We start from the raw sequence: 26335 nt of genomic DNA on the forward strand, positions 1-26335 counted from the left end.
ACACTGGAGAGACCAAACATAGATTGGGTGATTGCTTTGCAGAACACCCATGCTCGGTCTGTGGGGGCAACCCTAAGCTTCCTGTTGCCTGTCACTTTAATTCCCCATTCCACTCAGACTTACTGGTCCGTGGCCTCCTGTATTGTCACAGTGAAGCCCAAAGCAAGCTTGAGGAAGAGCACCTTATCTTCTGTTTGGGCACACTGCAGCCTTCTGGACTCGATATTGAATAATATTGAATTCTGCAACTTCTGGGTTACTCAATTTCTGTATCATTCATCCACCTGTAATATTAATTCAGCTTGTTTTTTTTCCATTTCTCTGAGAGTGGAGGACATGCCCAGCCCGACCTGCTGAGCTTCTCCTCCTGCTCTGCATTTTGCAACTCCCACATTCTTTTGTCTAGCTTATTTTGTCTATGTTCTCACCCCCTAATTACTCCCATTCGCTCATTGACCAGGTAACCTTGTTTACAGTTTATCTCCATGGTCACCCCAGTTTTACCCTATCAGAGACATTCACCTCTCCCATCCTCCCTACAGCTTCTTCCGTCTGTTTCAGTTCTGATGAGTGGTCTCTGACCCGAAATGTTGACCGTCTCTTCCCACGGATATGGCCTGACTTGCTCAGTATTTCCAACATTGTCCATTTTTGTTTTACATTTCCAGCATCTGAAGGTTTTTTTTTATTTTCATTATACTGAACTTGTTCTCTTACTGTGCTGGAGATCAGGGCCAATCTCCAGAGGGCTGAACATATGAAACTGCATTTCCCTCAGACAATGATTCTGATGAACCTATCTTAAGTTTAGCAAACCTTATCAATTTTGACAAGAATAATGATCTAGTGGGTAAAAATATTACATGTTAAAGTATTGTGGTTATTGATCTTATTGAACTAGAAACAAGTTCAAGTCTGGCAATGTGAAACTGCCAGCATTTCCCAGCAAAATCCAGGCCTATATTTCACCACAGCGAAATTAGAGCTTCTTTATAATGAATAAGGTCATGAAATCTCTGTTATCAGCACAGCAGTGTGTATAGTTCTAATCTTCTGGCATATCACAATAAGGTTATCTATTCCTTCACAAAACAGAAACCTGACAGATTAAATAAGAGTGACACAGCAATTCCCACAGCTGTGCCGAGTTTCCCATTAGTCAGAATAGTGCTTTATTTGGCACTAGAGTCTTTGTGCTTTGAATGAGTCAAAGGGAAGTCAAAATGGATTTTTATTCTCTAATGCAAGCTAGTAGGTCCCTCTTTGACAGCAATGACTGACAAATTCTTCCTGGCATGTACATCTATTTTAATCTGTTCACTATAGGAAATCAAAATCTAGAAATCAGCCTGCTAACATCAGCGTGTTAACAGCTGGCAGAAAGAAGCCTTGACAAAAATATGCTATTGTCAGCTTTCCTTTCCTCCAGATGCCTGGAGCCAGTTCAGGGTTTTCTTCCACAGAAGCACAAGTGGTGTAGTTCTATCTAATTACAATCAAAGCACAACAATTTCTAAGAAAGATGCCCCTCTTTGTTTAAATTGATAGATACCAAATTATTTCTCACTAGTACTTGAATTCTACAATTTCAATAAGAACATCAGGTTAGCAAAAGTATTCCCAATAAATTACCAAGATGCTGCACCATCATGGTAGATCAGAAAGACACTTGCAGCTCCAAGCACAGCAAGATCTTGAAAGGCCCAACTTCAAGTGAAGTATATAGCAATTCCCCATTGAGCAGAGGAGGGAGGAAGCACAATATATTATCCTTTTAAATAATAGTAGCAATAGCTCCAATGCATCAACACCACAATTTGGAAAAATTCTGTGGGATAACAATGATATAATCATGCAAAATCAACTACAAATGTAATTTATGGGTTTATTTTATTAGATAATAAGATGACAGGAATCATACAATAATTACAGAAAGCTGGAATATTTTAAAGATTTCTATTTGTGGTAATGTACAGTAAAGTTAACAAATCCAAATAACTGAAGGATCCTATTCAAGTTGTAGCATTTATCTCATCTGTTGTATTAATTATATTAAATCTGTGTTGCTGGAAGTTCCAATGGAGATCCTACTTGGGCTCTTTCAATAGCATCTTAGGCCAATTAAAACATACAATACTGTTTATTACAGTCATTCAAGACAATTACAGGATAATGCAGTGAAAGAGGGAAAGCCAGTCAAAAACAAAATGAAACATAGTTAAATCAAGGATATCATAAAGATTCAAAAGTAATAATGCATACATCACACTAGCAAGTGGATTTAGATTGATCATTGAATACAAAGGCATACCACAATCCTGGTCGGCATACAAAGTGGTCATTGGGGACTTGAAAACACAAGTGCATTGCTAAATATTTCAGTAAGAACAGAATACAGGTTATAAACTTGCATGAAGAATCAAAGCACAAAGGAGAAAAATATTTCATCAGTTTAAAAACATACCTCAGTAAGCTCTTCCTGTTGTAAACCTTTCAATTATTTTACAGCTTTACTCAGTTGAAGAATTAGTTTCATTTCAACAAATTTACCCTGCTGATTTCTGAACAAAACCCCTTCACTGCACACCCTGCTGTTTTTATTTGCCTTCCAGACAAGATTATGTGAAAATCAGACATATCCATAGTATTAAAAGATTCCTGTCTAGTCCACACTCTTTAAATTTTAATAACACATATGCATTCTAATCCTCTTGAAGTCACTCTACTATAATGGATTGTGTGGTGCAAAACTGGATATCACTTCCAATCCAATAACAAGATAAAGGCTAGAACATAGGGCTCGGAACAAGGAACCATCATGCAATCAAAAATGCTAAATGTTTTTTTTTCCCCTTTTTCTGCATTTTCCAAATAATTAACATTTACAAAACAGTGCAGTGCAATGGCATTTGGAAAAATTATTTCAGTGTATTAGAGAACAATTACCAAGCAGAGAAATTTTCACTTTTCTTCACACCATTGATTCTCCTTTCGCACCTGAAAAGAAGAGTAACTCTGATGTATTCAATGAAATGAAATTCCAAATTGTGGCTAAATTACATTACGCATTGGTATCCATTAATTCCTTCCATCCTTATCAAATGATAGAGAAATGGGTAATGACTACAGCATAATGGGATTATATTAACTCAGCAGGCTTCATGGCATCATTGTGCTGCACTCTCCCAAGTCATCAGTCTATGACTAAAGGAAGGAACACAACAAGAATTCCACCAATACAATATCAAGCTTAATACTAAGCAAAAGAATAATTTCATTGCATTGATAACCATATGGTTATATTTATTTGTACAATACAGACATACCCAGTTTAAGCTTGAAGAAGCCTGCATAAACAAGATATTTTATAGAGTCAATGTATCAATGTTTTAATTAAGCTCTTTGATTGAGTTTAGAACAAGAACTGAACCGAACACATCTAAATCAGAAAACCTAATCTTTAAATGCTTTCAACAATTATGAATACAGAAGTGGTATTACCTGTGCTTCCTCTTCCTCAGTAAAGTCATTTTTGATGTTGAAGGTCTTACGAATTTCTTCTGGAGTTTTACCTTTGATCATATTTGCCACAGTTTTGCATGTCACATCAAGCAAACCTTTGATGTCCAAATAGTTTGCAGCCTAAATAACACATGTAAATATTTAGATTTGAAATGAGCAGACACCTTCCCATCACCAAGAAACAAACTAATCTAAAACAATGCTACACCAAAAAAAAGTTTTATTAAAACAGTACTTTCACTGGAGATTTATGTACAGGAATACTTTTAAATCTTTTTATGCAAAGCAATTTGTACAAAGTTTCTTATATGCCGCTGCAGTTTTACTTTGCACTCCTAATCTATGTCATTCCATACGAATATCTTCAAAGGAAATGTGATGAGAGAGCAGCACACACAATCTCCCCTTCCCAAATAACATCTCCCTCTAACTTACAAAATTGGTAACTAAAGTGAAATTTAACAAGATTTGCATTATTGCTCAATGTTTTTCTATCTATCATTCCAGTCTGGAGCTTCTGTGCCCTTATTATAGTAGTCAGCAGTATCTGAACTTAATTGTTCAAACTGGTCCAAAAAGAATCAAACACTCATTGTCACAACATACCTTAAATTGCACCTGTTAATATTGGAATTTTCACCACTTTAAAGTTAATCTTGCTGCAATTTTTTTTAAAAATAGTACTGTATTCCAATGACACTGGATGTGGCAGTGAGTTGTGCCACACAATGGTAGGATTCTTTTTTAAATTTTATTTACAGCGTGGTAACAGGCCCTTCCGGCCCAACGAGTCCGCGCTGCCCATTTTAAACCCAAATTAACGTACCCGTACGTCTTTGCAATGTGGGAGGAAACTGGAGCACCCGGAGGAAACCCACACAGACACGGGAGAATGTACAAATGCTTTACAGACAGCGACGGGAATCGAACCCAGGTCGCTGGCGCTGTAATAGCGTCGCGCTAACTGCTATGCTACCATGTTGCCCCTTTGGAGAGAAGGAGGATGAGAGGTGACTTGATAGAGATGTACAAAATGTCAAGAGGCATAGATAGAGTGGACAGTCAGAGATCTTTCCCCAGGGTGACAATGGCTAACAAAAGGGGGCATAATTTTAAAGATGATTGGAGGAAGATACAAGGGGAATGTTAGGGTAAATTTTTTCTTAAATACAGAGTGGTGGGTGTGTGGAATGCACTGCAGAGGTTGTGGAGGCAGATACATTAGGGACATTTAAGACAATTTTAGATAGACACATGAATGATAGAGAAATGGGGGGCTATGTGGGAGGGAAGGGTTAGATGGACCTTAGAGCAGGATAAAATGTCGGCACAACACTGTAGGCCAAAGGGCCTGTGCTGTGCTGTAATGTTCTATGTTCTATGAAAGAGATGACGAAAACAAGTACAGCCCTGAAGGTGTGAAGGATGACACCAAAGCATTCAACTAGGTTTTGACTAGTATCTAGTTAGAGAATGGCACTGAAAGCAGCACGGAAGTTTGACAAATGATCACTATTTTGAAAAAAAAATTGTATTCATCAAGGCTATAGTTCAAGGGTCAATCAAGCCACTTACAGCAGCCTGGACCACAGAGCAGAAATGTTGAGAGCTTGCCTAGTAAGTAACCCATCTGAAATGAACTTTGCCCAATTTGAAGTAACCAAGTGATTTTATTGGTTTGTAGCCATGAAAATCAAAAAAATTCAGATTGGAAATCCAAAATAAAACAAAAAAAAACAAACACCCAGCAGATTGGGCAGCATCTGCGGAAAGAGAAACAGACTTACCATTTAAGGCTAAAGACCTTTCATCAGAACTGAAAAACGTGAAAAAGCAAATTACTTTTAAGTTGCAGAAAGAATGGGGATGGGATGATGGATAGGACAAAATGAATATCTGATAGGATGAGAGTTGCTGTGGTGAAACACTACTTTTGAAATCACCTGGTAGATAGATTAATGAGGACAGTTAGAGAGAGAAAACAAAGTGACATACAAAAGCTGTGAAATGCAGGCCAGAGCTGTTGCTGAGAAATTAAAACAAAAGGAAAAATGTTGGGTGGCACAACTAGTGGAGATGCTGCCTCTTAAGTACAGGTTCATCCCAGACCTCTGGTGTGGAGTTTGCAGGTTCTCCCTCTGACCATATGGGTTTCTCTGGATGCTCCAGTCTCCTTCCAGATCCCAAAGGTGTGGAAGTGGTAGGTTAATAGGCCAACTGTAAATTGTCCCCAGTATATAGGTGAATGGTGGCATCTGAGTTGTTGATGGGAATGAGAGAATAGGGAAAATTAGTGGGCAGTGGGACTGGCACATGATATAGCAAAGACTCAATGGGCCAAAACAGCCTACTTCTTTAGCACAAGGAAATATGGTATGGTACAAGGTGTATATGCTGGAAACACCTAGCACATCAGGCAGTGTCTGTGGAGAGAGAAAAGCCAAGTGAATGTCACATAATCGATAATCTTACAGCAGAACCATTCACTTCTAGCGCAAACAGAAAATGAATGAGCTAAAATTGATGAATTCAATATTGAGTCCCAAATTCTGCAACCTGCTCAGATGGAAGATTAGGCACTGTTCCTCAAGCTTACATTGGACCTTGTTGGAACAGTGCAGGAGGCCAGACAGACAGGTCAGAGTGGGAGTGAATTGCAATCCACTAGAGAACAGACCAGGGAACTGCAAAGGAAACAGCTCCTTCCAAATGGTGAAAGGTGGGAAAGAGATGTCTGGTGGTAGAATCTCATTGAAGATGGTGGAAAATGACTCCTGGTGTTGTTTCCACTTTATTGTCTCCCCACCCTGCCTTCTTCAGGGACTCCATTCCATTCTCCCAGTTCACCAGTCTTTCATCATATCTGCTCCAATGATGAGACATCCTGCACAGGTCCCTTTGAGATGTCTTTTTCTCTTTACGATGGGTTCCCTCTACTACAGTCAATAGAACTCTCAAGCTCATTTCATTTACTTCCCACACCTCTGCTCTCATGCTCATCCTCACTTTCCACCCCATCAGTGTCTACATTCAATAATATCATTCTTCGCAATTTTGACCACCCTCAAGGAGATACCATCAGCAGCCACAATTTCCCACCCCCTCCCTTTTCAGCATTCCATTACAAGTCCCTGGACTACTTTTCCATCTACACCATCCACTCCCTTTTTCATGGCATGCGCCCTTGCAACCACAGAAGATGCAACACCTGCTCTTTTATCTAATCCCTTCCCACCAACCAGGAACCTGGATGAAGCAACGATTCACTCGCACATTCAATTCTCATTATGTGGTCTCTACGTTAGAGAAACCAGACACTAAATGGGTAACCATTTTGTGGAACACCCATGTTTAGTTTGCAGAAATGATACTGAGCTTACAATTGCCTGTCACTTTAATTCTGCAGCCCGACTTTTCTGTGTCACTTCCTACATTATTATAACAAGGCCCAGTGAAAACTTAAGGAACAGCCCCTCAGTTTCCTTCTACACAAGGTGCAGCCTTTGGGAATCAACCTCAAATTCAATAATTTCAGGTGGTTTGCTTTCTGTGTCATAATTGACCAGTTCTGAGTGCAAGGTTATCAATCTGTATTATAAACTCAGCTTTTCTCTTTCCACAGATACTGCCCGACATGCTGGACATTTCCAACATTCTCCTTTTGATTTCAATTCTCTAATCAGCTCCGAGCTGCATTTCACAACTTTTACATGATGCTTTGTTTGTTTCTTTCTCTAACTGCCCTGATTTAATCTATTAACCAGACAGCATCAAAAAAAGTGCATCACTCTGGTAGTTTTGGCCTCACCCTCTCAGAGATGTTCTCTGTCCTATCCATCCTCCCCCCCCCCCCCCCCCCACCCTTTCTGCAACTTAAAACTTAATTTCTTTTCTCACTTTTGCCTTTATTAGTCAGGGTATTGAGTTCAAGAGCCACAAGGTAATGTTGCAGCTCTATAGAACTCTGGTTAGACCACACTTGGAGTACTGTGTTCATTTCTGGTCAACTCATTATAGGAAAGATGTGGAAGCTTTAAAGAGGGTGCAGAGGAGATTTACCAGGATGCTGCTTGGATCAGAGAGCATGTCTTATGAGGATAGGTTGAGTGAGCTAGGGCTTTTCTCTTGGAGAGAAGGAGGATGAGATGTGTCTTGATAGAGATGTACAAGATGATAAGAGGCATAGATCAAATGGACAGTCAGAGACCTTTTTCCCAGGGCAAAAATGGCCAACACGAGGGGGCATAATTTTAAGGTGATTGGAGGAAGGTATAAGGGGGACATCAGAGGCAATTTTTTTTTAAAATACAGAGTGGTGGGTGTGTGGAATGCAGTGCTGGCAGAGGTTGTGGGGGCAGATACATTTAAGAGACTCTTAGATAGCCACATAAATTATAGAAAAATGGAGGGCTATGTGGGAGGGAAGGGTTAGATAGATCTTAGAGCAGGATAAAATGTCGGCACAATATCATGGGCCAAAGGGCCTGTACTGTGCTGTAATGTTCTATGTTTTTTCCAATTCTCCTGAAGGGGCTTCAACCTAAAACATTAATGCTGAAACTAACAGATGAGGTATCAACATCCTATGTCCTCATGACCTTGATTTAAATCCTGCCAAAATGCAAAAAAAACAATTCCTGTTTGGAAATTCCAAATTTTGGGGGGGGGGGGGATTTCTAGTCAGTACCCAGCATGTAGAAATACACAAGATAAAACTGTTGCAAATCCTGTCTAATATATAATGGAGTCATTAAAGAAGCTGCAAAATTAGCAAGTTTAGGAAATGAAAACATTACATTGCTGCATTAGGTGCTAATTCTTCTGGTTGAGGACTATTAACTCCATCTACAAGTTTGTAGATGATACCACCATTGTAGGCCATATCTCAAACAGCGATGAGTCAGAGTACAGGAAGGAGATAGAGAGCTTAGTGGAATGGTTTCATGACGACAACCTTGCCCTCAATGTCAACAAAAGAGCTGGTCATTGACTTCAGGAAAGGGGGCGGTGTACATGCATCTGTCTGCATCAATGGTGCTGAGGTCGAGAGGGTTGAGAGCTTCAAGTTCCTGGGAGTGAACATCACCAACAACCTGTCCTGGTCAAATCACATAGATGCCATGGCCAAGAAAGCTCACCAGCACCTCTACTTCCTCAGGAGGCTAAAGAAATTTCGTTTGTCCCCTTTGACTCTCACCAACTTTTACTGATGCACCATAGAAAGCATCCTATCTGGATGTATCATGGCTTGGTACTGCAACTGCTCTGCCCAGGACCGCAAGAAACTGCAGAGAGTTGTGGACACAGCCCAGTGCATCACGGACACCAGCCTCCCCTCCTTGGACTGTCTTTACCTCTCGTCTTGGTGTAGCAGCCAGCATAATCAAAGACCCCACCCACCCGGGACATTCTCTCTTCTCTCCTCTTCCATCGGGTAGCAGATACAGGAGCCTGAGGGCACGTACCACCAGACTTAAGGACAGCTTCTACCCCACTGTGATAAGACTATTGAATGGTTCCCTTATACAATGAGATGGACTATGACCTCATGATCTACCTTGTTCTGACCTTGCACCTTATGGCACTGCACTTTCTCTGTAGCTGTGACACTTTACTCTGTACTGTTATTGTTTTTACCTGTACTAAATCAATGCACTCTGTACTAACTCAATGTAACTGCACTGTGTAATGAATTGACCTGTACGATCGGTTTGTAAGACAAGCTTTTCATTGTACCTCGGTGCAAGTGACAATAATAAACCAATATTGTTTAGGCATGAGAAGGTTCTTCTCCCTATATCTAGTCCATACTACAAGACAGTTAAAATAAACAATTACTTCAGTACCTTTACACAGATCACACACATCTCAAAGGAATTCACATGCAATAAATTACTTTGAAAGTGAGAGTCAGGCATGAAGGAAAACATGGCAAGCATTTTCCAGAGCAAGTAATCACAAACTGAAATGAGGTGAATGACCATTGATCTATTCATAGTGGAGTTTCAGTATGGGAAAAATGTTGGTCAGAGTCTCATGGGATCAAGAAATGACTACTGGCACAGACAAGGCCTCCATTAAGCATCTCACCCAAAGGTCAGCAGCTGACATTTGATTAATCCTTCAGTACTAACACTAGATTGTCAGTCTATATTATGTGTTCAATTTCTAGAGTGAGTTCTAAACCCACAATATTCTGATCTAAAGGTTAAAGTAATATGGTTGCTGGATGCCATTTGTTGTAGTGCATGTGCATTAAAAAGAATTACATCCATTTCATCATTAATTCTGAAGCATAATTAGTTCTGAATGCATCTGTCTGCTGGGTTAGTTGTCTATATGAGCATGTTTAGGCTAAATGCCAAGAGAATAAGAATCTGGTAAGATCAGGGCTGATCTTTTTCTTGCATTAACTCCATATCTTTTGATTCCCTTAATGAATGAAAATTGTGTTAAAGGCAATGAGCTGGGATATAAAATGCTTAGCTTGATGGGCTGATGGATACAGGTTCAAAATTGGCTTCAAAGATCATAAGATAAAAGTTGAAAGGACATGGGAAAGAAGGGAATCGAAGCTTTACAGCTCCACACAAGAGATGATACTCACTGAGCAGAATGCCTTTTTACACGGATTTTATGTTAGTCAAAGAATGGCCCAGTGGCTGCAAACCCTCCTGTATCCTAATTATGATTTATACATGGTTCACTTATTGAACAGAGAAGTTGATAACAAGGATTGATTCATTTCTCCACTCAAGGCTATTTAATGCTCCATGTTTGTTTAAAATATACCAATATTTCCAATTTGTAATCTGTGCAGACTGTGTTGGCTGTTTTTTCTAACAGATTTTGCTACTTTATATTCAACAAAAACAGAATTACTCATTTAAAAATGGTAAAATGACCATTAATTACCATTGTGCTACTTTGATGGACAATCAATTCACCCAGAAAATAAATGCCCCGCTCAGAACTGATTTCAATATTCAATCTCCTATCTGTGCCAAGTTAATGCACTTTACATTGCCACAAATCTACAGTTCCCCAATCTAATAAAAAAAAGCCTGGATGATAGTGCTGCTATTTGAAGATTATATCAGGTCTTTTCTCTCCCCTTTCATTGAACAATATTGGGCGAGGAATAACAACACAGTCTTGTTCATTGATGACAATGTCCCAATTTGGTTAACATGATGAAAGGAGAAGGAAGGGGAAGATTTGTCCAGTGGTGGAATCGCAAAGGTTACAGAAGCAGACTTCCATACTTATCTTGACTATATTGCCTCTGACCTCTTTCAGGGACTCCCTTCCATTCTCCCCAATTCCTTCGTCTCCATCACACAGAGTTGCCTCTGACATATCTTCCCTTTTCCTTAAGGATGGCTTCCTCTCTGCCATAGTTGACAGAACCCTTAACTGGTTTCATTTCCTGCACCTCTGTTCTCACTCCCTCTCTTCACTTTCCACCCACCAGCTTCCATATTCAACAGATCATCCCTCACTATTTCCACCACCAGCAGACACACCTACACATCCCCTTTCAGTATTCCAATGGCACAGATTCCTTTGCAACTCCCAGAACTGCTCTTTCACCTACACTATCCACTCCTCTTTGCACACTGCCATGCAACTGCAGAAGTCGCAACACCTGCTTTTATCTTGTCCATTCCCACCATCCAGAAACCCCAAGTAAAGAGATTCATTTGCATATTCGGTGCTCCAATGATGCTCAACTGCTTGTCACTTTAATTCTGCATCCCACTCTGACCTGCAGTCTGTGGTCTCCTGCCCTGTTATAACAAGGCCCAGTGAAAGCTTGAGGAACAGCACCTTATTTTCCTTCCAGGCAAGGTACAATCTTAGGGGCTCAAATTCAACAAGTTCAGAGAGTTTGCTTTCTTTGTGTGTGTATCAGAACTGGCTAGTTCTGCTGCAAGGCAATCCATTTGTTGTATTAACTCAGCTTTTCCCTCTCCATTGTCACCTTAGTCACTGCCTGATGTGCTGGAAATTTCCAACATTCTCCTTTTGATTTCAATTCTTTGCAACAAGCTCTGACCTGCATTTCACAGCTTTTACAAGCATAGCTCTTTCCCAAGCTAATGTACATCACCTGGGGAAAATGTAGATTTTTGGTAATCTAAAATCTAGATGATGGTGCTGCTCTTCAAAGATTATACCACTTTGTTTCTCTCCCCTTACATTAAACATACTGTGTGAGGAATAACCTAGACAACAGAGCCATGTTCATTGTCAAAAATACCCTTTGATATCAGTTAACATTGATAACATGGCTGACAACACCGACGTAGCATTTTTGCCCCCTAACATCACTCATTGTTACAGCCCATGAACTAGGATGCCATTGCTAGGTTCAAAGCTTACTACCTACATTGCATATGGAGGCATATCATTTTGAAATCAAGTGGCAAAAATTAGGAAATCTGGAAGATGAGAAGCAGGAGGATGGCCATAGACTACATCAGTGCTCTTGTGAAGTCATAACCCATGCAACAATGAATTATGGCCAGAAAGTGCTGATGTTGAAAGATCTCCAGGAAAATATAGTCAAGTTGGCAAAAGATTCTGGGGTTTGATGAAGTAGACTACAATGATGTGGAAGGTATTACTTAGAATCTCATGCCAAAGAGCTTACAAATGAGGATCTGTTAGAGCTTAAGTAACTGAGGTCACAAGCAGAACATGATGCCACTGTCATAGTGAGAAGTTTTGATTAGGGTGATGCTATAAAGGGGTTTTCAATCACCAAAGAACAGTCATAGGAAGAACCCTCTCCATAAACTCCATCAAGCTCAGATTCAGCACCACCTTTATCATCTGAACACCTGTGACAACTTTGTTTCACACCTCCCCACACCAGTTCAACATACAAAGCCACTACCACCAATTACATACAAAGTTAACAATTATGAGCAGGAGGAGACCACCCAGTCCCTCACAGTAACCTTTCACCTACCTTACTTGGAAAGAATCTGCTTTAAGGTGACTTTGCTTCAAACACCCTCTGCGGAAGAGATTTCCAAAGACTCATGCCCATAAAACTCATGCCTCATGAGTTTACCTCTCATGTCTTTAAGAGATGAGCTCTTATTTTGAGATTGTGATCACTAATTCCAGGCTTTCACACATTGGGTACTTGTTACACATGGACACAGTGAGCCAAAGGGCCTATTTCTATGCTGTATGAGTCTATGAAACATCCCCTCCACATCCACCCTGTCATGACTCGTATGTTTCAGTTGATGAATACCATGAAAGGGTACATTATGCATATTTTATCTTAATTTAAGAAATGATTATGAATAAACATACTATTTTAGATACTTTTGTTATTATTTTCAAGAATTTAGGTTCTTTCAACAAATTCTTGAGCTCGGGAATGCAACCCGAGTTTTTATATTGCAACTAAAGGGAAAACCTTATTGATTTAAGAATTTTTGCTTAACATTTTAATGTTTTCTTGGAACCCAACCCTTTTGTAAATTGAGGAATACATTTTTTTTTTCACTCTAGGAACTGTCACTTTGTAAAAGCAGCTTTTAGCCACAGCACACACAGAAGTTACTCAAGTGCCAATACAGTTATGGGATAAGTGGTGAAGAGAGGATAAGGGAAAGATCCCCAACACCTATAGTTGGTTAAAGTGAAGAATTTCTATGGACAGCCGAGTTTCTCAATCTTATGTTTGTTCCACAATGGCATGCAACGTATGATATTAACCAAAGGGTCTACAACAGAACAACTCTTAGTGAAGACTGGTGTCAAACAAAGCTGCATCACTGTCTCAACACTATTCTCCATCTTTCTTGCCACAATGTTGTATCTTGCCTCCAACAAGCTTCCCACAGGACTGGAACTAATCTTCAGATCATAATAACATGCAATTCAAGCTATGGCAACGACACTCCAGAACCAAGGTTAATTAAACCTGCAGTATGCAAATGACATTTGCACTTATTCAGAGGCTGAGCTTTAAGCTGCCATCAACATTTTCACTGAAGCACACAAGAGTATGGGCCTTACATTCAACATCCGCAGGATGAAGGCCCTCTACCAACTTGCTTCTACTACACCACACTGCCGTCTGACATGGAAGGTTCACAGTAAGACCCTGGAAAACGTGGATCACTTCCCAAATCTCTAGAGGTACCTCTTGGTCACGGCAGGCAAAAAACAAAATCTAACACTGCCTCCAATATATCAGGACAGCTTTTGGTCAATTAAGGAAGAGGATATTTAAAGATCAAGACCTCAGACCTCACACAGTGCTCATGTTCCTCTGGGCAACAATGATCTGCGCCCTACTATATGCTTCTGAGACCTGGGCCACCTACAGGCATCCCAAGGTACTGTAAAAATACCACCAATGTCCCAGCATTGAAGCCCTAGTTACACCAATATTAGCCACACTGGGCAGGCCATATTGTTTGTATGCCTGACATCTGACTCACAAAACAGACATACTATTGCAATGAGATTACTAAATGGATAGAAATTTACAATATGTGTTCAAAGCATCTTTGAAGAAATGCAGAATCACCAACTCCTGGGAATCTATGCCAGTTCAAAATAGGGAAGGAACTCTTAAGATGGTTTCAAGAAACTTGAAGCCACGCATCAGGAGCACAGAGGCCTGTCTAAGCAGCAGAAGGAGTGGACCACCTCACAAGCTATCCACCTGCATCATTTATAATTTCAACATTGCCTCATTAGCCACCTCAAAACCCAAAGTGTAAGCAAGTCATCCTCAAACCCGAAGAACTGCCCAAGGAGGAGGTGGTAGTCAGGAAATAAGATATGCAACAGCAGCAGAGGAACTCCAGTCATATGCATGTGCAAGTTAGTATATCATTGTGACTAATGGAAGAGGAAAGGACAAACTATATTGTTTTTATTAAAATGCTTGAGGTTTAAAAAAACTTTACCAGAATTAGTTCAAATAGTGTTCCTTGGTCTACTTTCAGGAACTCCTGATCCCATACTGGGATATCATCAGTTCTCTTTTCCTTGTTTTCATCATCCTCAGGAGGAGGAGGATCATCTTTGTGATGAGTGCACCACTGAATCACCTAGAAACAAAGCAGATAAATGTAGAAATGAGATAATTACTTGGAACTATAAAACGATGAACAGACTCGAAAGGCTTAAATAGCCAAGTTATACTTCATCACTACTGCAAAGTACTGTTAATATTTGCAATTTATTTCATGGTTTACTCTTTTTCCTCCTTCCCAGAAAAACCATTATGATGAATTTTGTCCTAATTTGCTAAGAGCAGTCAGTCCTAGGGGCATGAATATTTTTCTGCTTTATTGTCACTGTACTTTTTTAAAAAAAATTCATTTTATGGGATGTGGGCATCCTTGGCAAGGCCAACATTGAGTTTGGGAGATGGCATCAGAGTAAAGTAGGTGAGTATTGCAGTGGGTGGTATGTGGTGAATGGTATGTTTAAGGCAGTGAATGATGCACCAATCAAACCAGGGTGCTTCTGCCTGGGTGGTGTTGAGCTTCTTTAGTGTTATTGAAGCTTACCTTTTTAAGAATTGCAGCATTAACATTTGGAAGTGGTACTGGATCGTCATCACCTTCATCATCCATCCCCAAATCTGTTTCCGGTAATACAATGAAAATTGCAAAAAATATAATTATTCATCAGTTTCCCCAAAAGTTAATAAACAGAAAGTATGCAGTGCCTTTAGTATTAGGAACTCATTTCTTCTATCCAATAATTACTGTACAAAGTGTAGGTAAAAGCTTCTACTAGCCATAAATATCAACTTTACTTTGACCGTCAATTCTATTTGTCTTCTGCACAGCAATGCAACTGAGGTTAAGAATTCAGTGCAAATACAGCCAAAAACTATTAAAACATGTTCCTTTTTTGGATTCAACCAAACAGCAGAGGCAAAGTACTCTATCAGCTTGGAACTCTATCACAGTTCATTTCACCCACTATTTTACGCCAATAAGAAGAGCCTGGAGAGAGGTGCTTGTCTTCTCAACTCATAAATGATTTAAAAGCACAGAGAAAAAAAATAAGATTTTTATTAAATATCTTAATTCATTCTGCCTTCTGGTGAATTATTCACATTTTTTCAATTAATTTAAATTTTTATTGATGGAACTTCGTTGTAATAGTCCAATGTCAATATTACATTGAATAAATGGCCACCATAAGCAAGCAACCTTTACAGAAACTAAAATGACATTCAACAGCTCATCAGAACCAAATTTTAGAAAATTACACAGACATATCTTAACCACCATTAAAAAAAATTATAAATTAACAAACAAGATGACTTCCAAAGAGATGCACTAACCTTCCAACATAGTCTTGATTGTTACAGACTGTTTTGCTATCTCCACATCAACTTCAAATATTTCTCCATCAGAGCTCTGGAGCTTGATTGAAGGCATCTGAAAATGCAACAGAACTATTTCAGAGATTCTGTACTTCAGCATTAGTTGTTCATTTCAACAACTATCCTCTACTCAACATATGATACATATCTACACAATTTAACTAGGCTTTTATTAGCAGTGCAGAGGAAATTTAAGACAAAACAGAAATGAGCATCACATATGAACTGTGCAAGGATCCCTGGATATTCACTTGGTTTTTAATGAGAACACAAAGTCTTATGATTGGAGGTTCAAGTCTTATTCTAAGAAGTCAAATCCATAATCAAGGTTGCTTGAGAAATTGCTGCCTTATAGGAGGCATGATCCTTCAGGGGGGAAAAAAATTAAGGCAACATATCTGTCTACTTGCTTGTATAGGCATTATTTTAAGAGAAAAAGGGAATTCATCATCTAACCAAACCTTATTCCTTAATTTATACCTATTGATAGATTATCTGGTTGTTGCAAGTGTGGTTACATGCATGAAGAAAACAGACCAAAAAAATAGAAAGGGTTGGATATACTAAAGTGGGATAAGGCATTTTCATAGATCTACAAATTATATATGAAAAAAAATCTAATGTCTCCCAAGTAGACATTAGCAAAAGTGACATGGGTTTAAAAATTCTAGCCTTCAGAAAAGACTACCAGAAGGAACTTTATCATTTCTCTTAATCGAGGGTGACCATAGTTATTTAATTAACATTTCTGAAGCTAATTAATGCATCCAGTACAGTCCTCTACATTTCTGTGGGTTCTCAGGTGGCTGATGCGGCCAAGGTAGGTTGTGGAGTCTGCAACGGACGGGGCAGGAGAGTGGATAAATTGGGAGGTGCATACTCATTCTACCATTCATTCTGGGCCTCTGAGTGCTCCCAGCAAATGGACTCCTGATCCTCAACACCATCCCAAATGCTCCTTCTTCAGTTTGAGCAGTCATGGACCAGGGATTCTCAAAACACTGCAAGATTGTTAAACTTTTTTCAAGGAGGTTTTCAGCATATTATTAAATGGTTTCCTCTATCCACCTGGTAATCTTCTGCCATGATGCAGTCTGGTGTCGGACTTGTGAACATTGTGGCCTGCCCTATGGAACCAATTAAATGCAATTTGGGTCTCAGTGTGGGAGAGATCGCTGATGCTGGTTTGCATACATCAGTGGAAGTGGATGGACTTTGTGGAGACAATTGGTGGTATTTCTCTGGTGCTTTGCGATGGTTGCTGTTGGTAATTTTCCATTCAGATGCACACTAGAGCATAGGGCTCACTGCTACCCAATAAGACCCTGAATCTTGTGGCAGGTTTGAGGTCATCTTCACTCTTCTCCTCCAATAGCCCAAGGCTGTTAAGTGTATTGCAGGTGATGGCAGTGTTGGATTAGGGTCTAAATTGTTATTTTTTTCTTAGTTTAACTTTCTTTATGCTTGCTTATATGTTTGTATAATCACCTGTTTGTCTTTAAATGTTCAGTGGATTTTCAGTAATTTATAGCATAGCTGGTTCTGTACTTCTGTAGTTTCTTTGTCTGTAAGCCTGAGCTATCATGGAAGCACAAATCAAGACTGTCCTTGTAGTCTCACTGTTCTTATCAGAGAAGACTCCCTTATCTATCCAGCTTGAACCAGTATAAAGAAAGACCACGAGGCAAGTTCTTTGTTAGAGTGGGTTAGAATTTGAGAGTGTGAGTTAGTTACTGTTAGTTCTGTTACTCGCCGTTCTTTACTGCCATTCCTTTCTTATGAACATCTAATAAAACGGCTATGACCATAAGATTTGCGCCTCATTCTTGACTTCCAAAGAACCTTCTGGACAATATCATCTCCAGATCCAATAGCAGATAAAACAGAAAAGCAGAAAATATATTTAAATGGAGATACTGAAAGGTGCTGCTGTTCAGGGGCCAAATAACATGTTGGCCTTTATGAAAGAGGAATCTAATACTACAATAAATCACCTCACTGAAATTATAGAAGTCCCAAGGCCCCAGGTCTGGTCTCCATCCCTCCGCAACTCCCACCCTATCCCCAGAAAGATATTTTTACAATAGCAGGGCCATGAAAATTCACCAAAATGACCCCACAAATAGCGGACTGTCTTAACGGGGGGAGATTAAGCAGATTGGGTCTATACATCCTCAACTCAAAAGAAGGATACAAAATTGAACACACACAAAATTCATGAGGGTAGAGACAGCAATGTTTCCCCAGGTTGACGGGGTCTAGAGTCAGGAGTTACAGTTTCAAATTAATGGTTTTGCCAGTCAGGATTGAGGTGTTCAAGGCAGAGATCAGCAGATCCTTCAAATCCTTTGAATTTTAAAGGAATTAAGAAGTAAGAGGTTAGCTCAGGAAAGTAGCACTAAGGTTAAAAAAAATCATCTATGATTCATTGAAGAGTAGAGCATGCACAAGGGGATCAAACAAAAGGAATTCACAGGCAGTAATCCTGGAATTACTAGATGAGATACATCTAATTAGCACAGGAAACCAGGAAGGTGAACACATGTTCAAGACAGGTATGGAAAGAGGTTCAATTTCGTGGAGCACAAGAACTAGCTCTGAATCAGTAATGAGTGGAAGACTGGGAAAAATTCCACATAAACTGGTCTGGGATCATGGTCTAGCAGAAAAGATAAATAGGAATGCCAATAAAACTTCCAAGTGGTAAAACAGAGGGACCTCACAAAAAAATAGTGCAGCAGAAAATATAACAGAGATAGGAAATGAGAGAAGGGGTCACAAACAAATGAACAGGGAACAAATAATTATAAAAATTTAAGTATTAAAACACTTTTACAAAGGTAAAAGGAGCAACCAAGAAAAATATGTTTAACAGTTTAGTACAGAGCTTCCAAAATAAAGAACAATGTGTAGAAAGAACTGAAACGTGGTTCTATAAAGAACAGGACAAGCAACTAAATAGAGCAATGTATAAATACAGCATTCACTTTCCTGTAATCTGTGCAAAAACTATTAGTTCCGTCAGGTTGTTATGACAGTTCCGGAAGGTGTTATGATAATTGTAATAATTAAATATCATAAAGAAAAGGGAAACAACAGAACCAGAACCCATATGGATTGAAATAAAAGATTAATAAGGCTATATTCCTGATCACCTAATAGTGGAAAAGTAGTATCAGAAATATGTTAAGGAAAAAGAATGATAATTACATGTTTCAGCTAAACTGGCAAGAACAGAAGAGGTCTACACAAAATGAAGATATTAACATTATGCACAAAACTCATTAATAGCCCATATAGAAGCTGTCAAACAAAATCTAGTAGTAGGAAATGAACCAGAACAGATAATTGTAAGGGGATTGCTTGACAACATCAATCACAAGATAATGGCCTAGGGATTTTATGGCAGTAAAAACAGCAACACCACCAATATTCACTGGCAGTAATGCAAGACTCCTCTACAGCCTATACTGCTGCAACCTTCTCCAACAGTAGAGACAGATGGGGAGAGACAGAGGAAAGAAGAAAAAAAAAATCACAAATTGGTGTGAATTTATCTATTCTCTGTAGAAGGTATCATGAAAATCTTAAACTTAGTTACATCATAATCTAAATTAGATTTTAATGTAAAATCAAGTCATAATTATTGGCTATTTGTGCAAGTATTATGCATATCCTTCACACATTTCAAATATAAACATCTTTAAAAGAAAAAGTCGTTGTCAATTAATATTCCCCCAGAATACTAAGAGCAGCCCATGATGTTAGATTGATGACATAGCTACCAGATCTATCCGTCTAATTTTTTTTTTAAAAGATAGGGATTAACATTTACAATTCTCCAATCATCTTGCACAATGTCTATAACCATAAACAATTAGAAGACTGCAGTCAAAACCTCTAATTTCCACATAAACTTCCACAGTATCCCATGATGATTCCCATCTGGGTTGGGTGACTTCCCACTTTGATGAACACCAACATTTTAAGTATCACCTCTATTTTTATCCCATTCAATGTTGCCACTGTCTCCTCCTTTACAGACACGTAGGCAGCATCTGCTTCTCCAGTAAAAAAAAAGATGCAAAGTACTAATTTACTACATCAGGCATGCCCACCACCTCCAGATGATGATCTTTTAGGTCCCTTATCAGCTACACCATGCTTGTGGCCATCCTTTTACTGGTCATATTAAAAAAAAGCTTCTAGCTTCCCTTTTGTGTTAGTCATTAATCTGTTCTCATAACACTCAATTCAGCCATCACCCACTTTATTCTTTTCTTATTTCTCCTTCATACTTTCTATATTTGCCTATTTATCTCATTTTACATTCCACATCTTTAGTTGTGAGGAGCTCTACTTTGAGGACCCTCTGTCCCCACCCCATCACCAAATAGTAATGCATCTAATCTGTACATAAATTATTTAAAGCTTTTCCATTGTTCAATAATTGTTTAGCAAAACAATTTTTGATGCTAGACCACGTTTGGATTTACTGATTTTTTTTTAAATTTTATGCACCCAAGTGTATTCTTCTCAGCATAATTTTTTTTAAAACAATTACTGTCCCACAAATACTTCCGCATTGAAACAGACTTTATTTGCCCCGTATCATATATCAGAACTAGATCTGACAATGTTTTTTGTTGGTCTGGAAACACTAATCATGGTTCAAGAATTCTTCCCCCACATTAAGATAAATTTTCCAATCGGCGCTACTCTTTCTTATTGCATTTTGCTGCAACTTGCCTGCAAATTTGCTTCTCTATCTTGTTCCCACTATTTACTGACCTCTCATATACATGCAGTTGAGTGATAGCTCTCTTCCAATACCAGCAAGTGCCACAGAGTGTCTAGACAGAGACACAAGTGACCTCAGATGCTGGGATGTGGAGCAAAAAAAAACAAGTTGCTGGAAGAACTCAGTGGATCAGGCAGAGTCTATCGAGGCAAAGGGATAGTCAACATTTGGGTTGAGACCCTGCATCACGATTGAGAGTGTAAAGGCGAGATTACATAAAAGGTGAGGGGGAGGGGTGAGGCAGAATCTTGGTAAGAATGTGATCAAAGTGTAGGAGAGCAGTCGAAATCACAGAGAAGCAGTGAGAGGGAATCTCACAGAACTCAGGTTGAAGAGAGGAGGATATCTTCTTCAAAGTGGGCATACCTTGAAGAGACTTCACAGTGGAGCAATAAAATGAAGACATTTAAGACTGCAGATGGGATTTGGTGAAGATGTTTTCCTACTCTTTTCAGCAGCAGTTCTGTGACACGCTCTCTAAGTGCTCTCCTTCTGTGATTTCTACAATCCATCTAGAATGGAATACCTAGAAATTTCTACTTTTCACCTATTGTTTGCCAGCCTCGGCCCTCCTCCTCACTTCTTTATATTAGCTATTTCCCCTTTACACTCTCAGTCTTGATGCAAGGTCTTAACCCAAAGCGTCAACTATCACTTTGCTGGTGCTGCCTGACCTGCCAAGTTCCTCCAGCAGCTTCCTTTTTGCTACAGAGTGTCTATGGTGCCGAGATTGGTCCAAGCTCCACCACAATTAGCACCTGTGAAGAGGTTCTTGGCTGCTTTATGACAAACACCAGGAATGGTTTGATGAGAATGACCTGCGTCCAATTAACAGCAAAAGCATAGTATTCTCGCAATAGAATCTCAAACATGCCTGAAAACTGAAATCCAAAAATTGATGGGTGGAAAAAGTGCAGGAGAGCTAGCAACTTATTGATAACACACAAAAGGTCCATTCTACTGAGAGTCAGGAACATTAGAGTACTTATCAATGATAACATGGCACTCAGTGCCTGCTAGAAGGAGCACATCAAGGAACTCGTCAATTGTCTCTTGACTGCATCCAACAGCAAACTATCCAGTCCAGCCTCACCATCATCCTAGACCGATAAGAAGTCAAGGCCATAAGTCAAGTAGAAAAAAAGAGTCCGGGGACAATTTCCCTGAAGTTCTAAAACTTCAGAAGAAAATCAGTTGAATTCACAGTTTCATCTCCCAAATTCAGGAAGAGAAGAACATGCATGGGGACCTCAGAGATGGCACAACTGACCATCTTCAAAAGACAAATCCCACTGTGATAACTCCCTGCAATCTGTCACAGGGAAAGTCAGCTCAAGAACCCTTAACATCTCCTCCCAATAACAGATTTACTCCCTGTTCCTTTCCAGCATAATAATAATATTGGTCAACGGAACAATGTCCCCTTCCTACTTTCCTTTTGTTTCTTTATAGCAAGGAATATCAAGTTCTCAATCCTTTCCTATTTTTGAATCCTTTCATTTTTTGCTATATTTTAAAAGAAACATGTCCAGGGAACCATGAATCAATTAGGTTATAGTAAATAACAGCAAGGACAATACCTTTTTATTTTCAAATACCACTTGATAAAGGCACTACAATTTGTACAGATTACGTCGAGACAGGGGCAAAATGCAGAATGGCTAACAAACTGGTTAAAATTGGAAAACATGAATAGGGTTTAAAGGCAAAACATGGGACAAGGTGTTTCACAGCTGGCTAATCTAACAATCTACAAATAAATTTGCACTGTCCATCATGACTCCTTGTAAATACTGCATTAAAATATTAATTAAACATCAAAATAAATTGTAACTAGGACTCAGCAAGCTTAATAATTGAGGAAAGGTACAGAATCAATCCTAATCTGTATTAATTAATCAAATTTAGCCCTGGTAACAGTGAGACAAAACAATCTCAGCATTCCCAGTTCACTGTTACAAACAATCAGGAAATTAGGGAAATTAAAATAGACCTTTCTAATGAAAGGTTATCAACATGAAACATTAATGCTGTTTCTCTCTCCACACATATGCTGCCTGACCTAATGACTATTTTCAACTTTCTCTATCTCAAACTTCTAGTATTTGCTGTTGTTTTGCTTTTCAACCAAGGGATGCACCAAGAGCTTACACAAAACAGCACCATGAAACCTTCTACATAGATATAAGGAATAGTAAGGGCCTTGGTTTACCAGTTTCACCCTGAATTTCCAACTGTGCACCAACAACTCAAAAGCATCAGCACTGATCAATATCTGATGGCACAAACTACTAGATGATTTGAGCTGCTAACTTTACAAAAAACAGCTTATTAGTAACCTCTTTAAAGGAACTTCTGTATTTACATATTAATTGCCAATTAAACATTGCAGTAAGAGCTGAGAATCCCTCAAGATGGAGGATCACTTCCACTCTAATTTTATGGGTTCTGAGGTGGTTAATGAGGACAAAGTGAGAACTGCAGATTCTTCCACTGATAGGGAAAGGACGTGATTAATGGGGAAGGTCTGTTCCTTCTGCTATCCAGGCAAGGCCTCTGTGTGCTCCCAAAACATTGGCAAGGTGCTCAATGCCAATCCAAAAGTTGCTTTTCTACTTTAAGTGATCATGAGCCAGAGCTTCCCAGGGGCCAGTGGGAATGTTGCACTTCTTCATGGAAGGTTTTGAATACATCCTTGAATCTTTTCCTGTCTGCCTGCTAATCTCTTCCCATGACAGTGCCAGTTTCTGGAGTCCCCCCCCCCCCCCCGGCATGCAAATGATGTGGCTTGCCTTATTGAGTACTTAGCTGACTGAGTTTAACCAGGGTCTTGTCGGTGGGGATGTACATTTGGAAGAAGCCAGTCAGTGAATTTGGAGGATCTTGCAAATACAGTGCCTGCTTTGCATCTCAAAAGCATACAGGAGGGGCAGGAATCACTACTGCCCCATAGAACATGAGATTTCTGCCAGGTCTGAGGTCTCGATCTTCAAATACTCTTTCTGAACTGACCAAAGGCCGCTGTGGACATTGAAGGCAAGGGTGAATATGGACATTGATGCCTACATTCATCGAGGCATAACTCCTTGGATATGGAAAGTGGTCCACATTTTCCAGGGTCTCACAGTGAACCTTCAATGTTTGAGGGCAACATGCTGCACAGGTAGAAAACCTTTATCTTTGTTGCGTCTGGGGCCCGTCCTCTAACAGAGATTCGCCCATTTAATGAGCGGATCATTGTTCCTGTAATGCTACTCCGCCTCTGTGGCCGAAAGAAACACATGAACCGCTTTTCTCGAATGTTACAAATTACATAATGTCGTTACGTTTTTAAATTGCTCCCTTGCTGCTGCGGTGTCTCCACAGGACGGGGGAGGGGTGAGGGCCAGGCTGCCTCCCGCTGCCCCACCTCACCCGGGCGGGCAGCATCACAAACCCAGCCAGGCCCTTCCCTCCATCGCTCGGGCCTGGCGTCGCCTGGATACTCCAAGGCCTACCCTAGTAACGGCCCCCCACACTTACACCTCGCCCGCATGCCGGGGCGACCCGCCCGCCCCGAGTGAGCGACTCACGTCGAGGATGCGGCCGCTAATCCGCTGGAGATCCGCCTGCTACAAGCGTCCCGTCCGCAAGAACCGACGCCGGTCACCGGGGCCCCACTCTTTAGCTGTCCAACCAGATCGCCTGCAGAGCCGCGCAAAGCAACGATGCCGGCTCGCCCCCTATCTATTTTAATTTTAATTCCCACCTCACTGTTTTTTTTAAATTGGTGCGGGGGAATTGTATTTTAGTTTGGTACCAATTACTTGAACAACCCCAACCCTTAAAGGTGCACTCACTTGTTATGATTTGGCAAAATACCTTTCATTTCAACATCAAAATAAGAAGTGACAACCGACACCGAATCTCACTGGACAGAAATACAACGGGTGGAACAATTCTCATTCTGTTAAAGAGAGAAAAGTTGCCAGATTTTTTTTAAAAACCTCTCCAAGCGGATGTGCGCCTTTAAAGGGCGATTGCCTGGAGAACTGACCAGAGGGAACAGCCAAAAAATGGAGTCGAGTTGGATCTTTGCGCTGCTCAAATTTGATGCATTATTACATGAGAGAAAAAAAATAGGAGCAGGAAAGGTCATTGGGCCCCTCATACCTGCTCCACCATGCAACAAGACCGTAGCTCAGCATGGCATTCCCACACTAATCACATTCCCCTTGATTCTCTTAATATCCAGATTTTTTTTCAATCTCTGTCCTGAACATACTCAGTAACTGAGATGAGATTTCTTTATTAGTCATTAGTTACATGTACATCGAAACACACAGTGAAATGCATCTTTCGCGTAGTGTTCTGGGGGCAGCCCGCAAGTGTTGCCACCATAGCATGCCCACAACTTCCTAACCTGTACGTCTTTGGAATGTGGGAGGAAACTGGAACTACCGGAGGAAACCCACGCGGACACAGGGAGAATGTACAAACTCCTTACAGAGAGCGGCAGGAATTGAACCCGGGTCACTGGTGCTGTAAAGCATTACACTAACTGCTACACTACAGTGCCTTCCCGGAGTCTCCTCTATCCTCTTGGGTTGAGAATTCCAAAGATTCAGTACCATCTGGGTGGAAAAAAAAAATCTCTTCTAGGAATTCCAGTGAGGGGAAACCATCCCTGCATCTAACCTTGTCAATCCATGTAATAATTTTCCACATTTCAATAAGATCACTTGTCCTAATAATTTTTAGGGAATAGGAACCTAATCTCATGTATTGCACCTTATTGAAGAGCTTCTGAAAATCGAAATACACTACATCCAATAGTTCACATTCATCTATTCTGGTAGTTACAGCCTCAAAAAATTATCAAACATCTATTAATTTTGAAAATAATAATAGAATTTGGCAGTGTAAATATGGATTGCAATGTTAGCATTCATTTTGAGAGGATTAGAATATAAAAGCAAGGATGTAAATGCTGAGGCTTTATAAGGTGTTGGTCAGACCACATTTGGAGTATTGTGAGCAGTTTTGGGCCCCATATCTAAGGAAGGATGTGCTGGCATTGGAGAGGATCCAGAGATTTACAAGAATGAGCCTGGGAAAGAAAGGGTTAATTCTTGAGGAACATTTGATGGCTCTGGGCCTGTACTCGATGGAGTTCAGAAGGATGAGAGGTGATCTCATTGAAACTTACCGAATATTGAAAGACCTGGATAGAGTGGACCTGGAGGGGATGTTTCCAGTAGTGGGAGAGTCTAGGACCAGAGGACACAGCCTCAGAATAGTGTCACGAACCAGCAACAAAAGAAACACACTGAGCATGATTCAGAGTTTAAAACTATTTTATTAATCACTACTTATGATAATACGTAAAATAAAAGTAAAAATGTTAGTATGTTAGAATTCAAAAATGTTAAACCTTGAACGTTAACCCCAAAACTAAACTCTTCATGTGTGTGTGACAAAGTCCAAAACTCCCAGTTCCGGAATGGTTCTTAAAGTTCAGTTCCGCAAGCCATAAGGTGAAACATGAGCAAGGGCTTCTTCAACAACCACTGTTGTCTGAAGACGTAGACGTAGAAAAACATAGAGAGAGTAAATACGAAATCCAAATGTTCCACGATGGAACCCCA

At 39.9% G+C, this 26335-nt stretch overlaps 1 protein-coding gene across 2 annotated transcripts; it reads right to left on the bottom strand.

The window, feature by feature from the left end:
* Positions 1-1873: 1873 nt before the first annotated feature.
* On the bottom strand, positions 1874-24457 carry skp1 (S-phase kinase-associated protein 1). 2 transcript variants are annotated; one of them, XM_052014067.1, is made up of 6 exons: positions 24281-24457; positions 15866-15962; positions 15078-15151; positions 14469-14612; positions 3502-3642; positions 1874-2997 (listed from the first exon to the last, which is right to left on the bottom strand). In XM_052014067.1, exons 2-6 carry the CDS (start codon positions 15960-15962, stop codon positions 2962-2964), a joined length of 492 nt encoding a protein of 163 aa, XP_051870027.1. In that variant the 5' UTR covers positions 24281-24457; the 3' UTR covers positions 1874-2961. The 2 variants fall into 2 exon arrangements, with proteins under 2 accessions (XP_051870027.1, XP_051870028.1); XM_052014068.1 differs by having other exon boundaries at positions 24231-24368.
* Between the last annotated feature and the right edge of the window lie 1878 nt (positions 24458-26335).

The sequence above is a fragment of the Pristis pectinata genome, chromosome 4, assembly GCF_009764475.1.
Source record: "Pristis pectinata isolate sPriPec2 chromosome 4, sPriPec2.1.pri, whole genome shotgun sequence".
Taxonomy (NCBI): Eukaryota; Metazoa; Chordata; class Chondrichthyes; order Rhinopristiformes; family Pristidae; genus Pristis; species Pristis pectinata.

Coding starts and splice junctions, on each gene's coding strand:
- skp1 (XM_052014067.1), bottom strand. CDS start 15,962: ATGCCTTCAATCAAGCTCCAGAGCTCTGATGGAGAAATATTTGAAGTT. Junction 15,152..15,865: donor AATCAAGACTATGTTGGAAG/GTTAGTGCATCT, acceptor TACCGGAAACAG/ATTTGGGGATGGATGATGAA. Junction 2,998..3,501: donor CTGAGGAAGAGGAAGCACAG/GTAATACCACTT, acceptor TCTTCTTTTCAG/GTGCGAAAGGAGAATCAATG.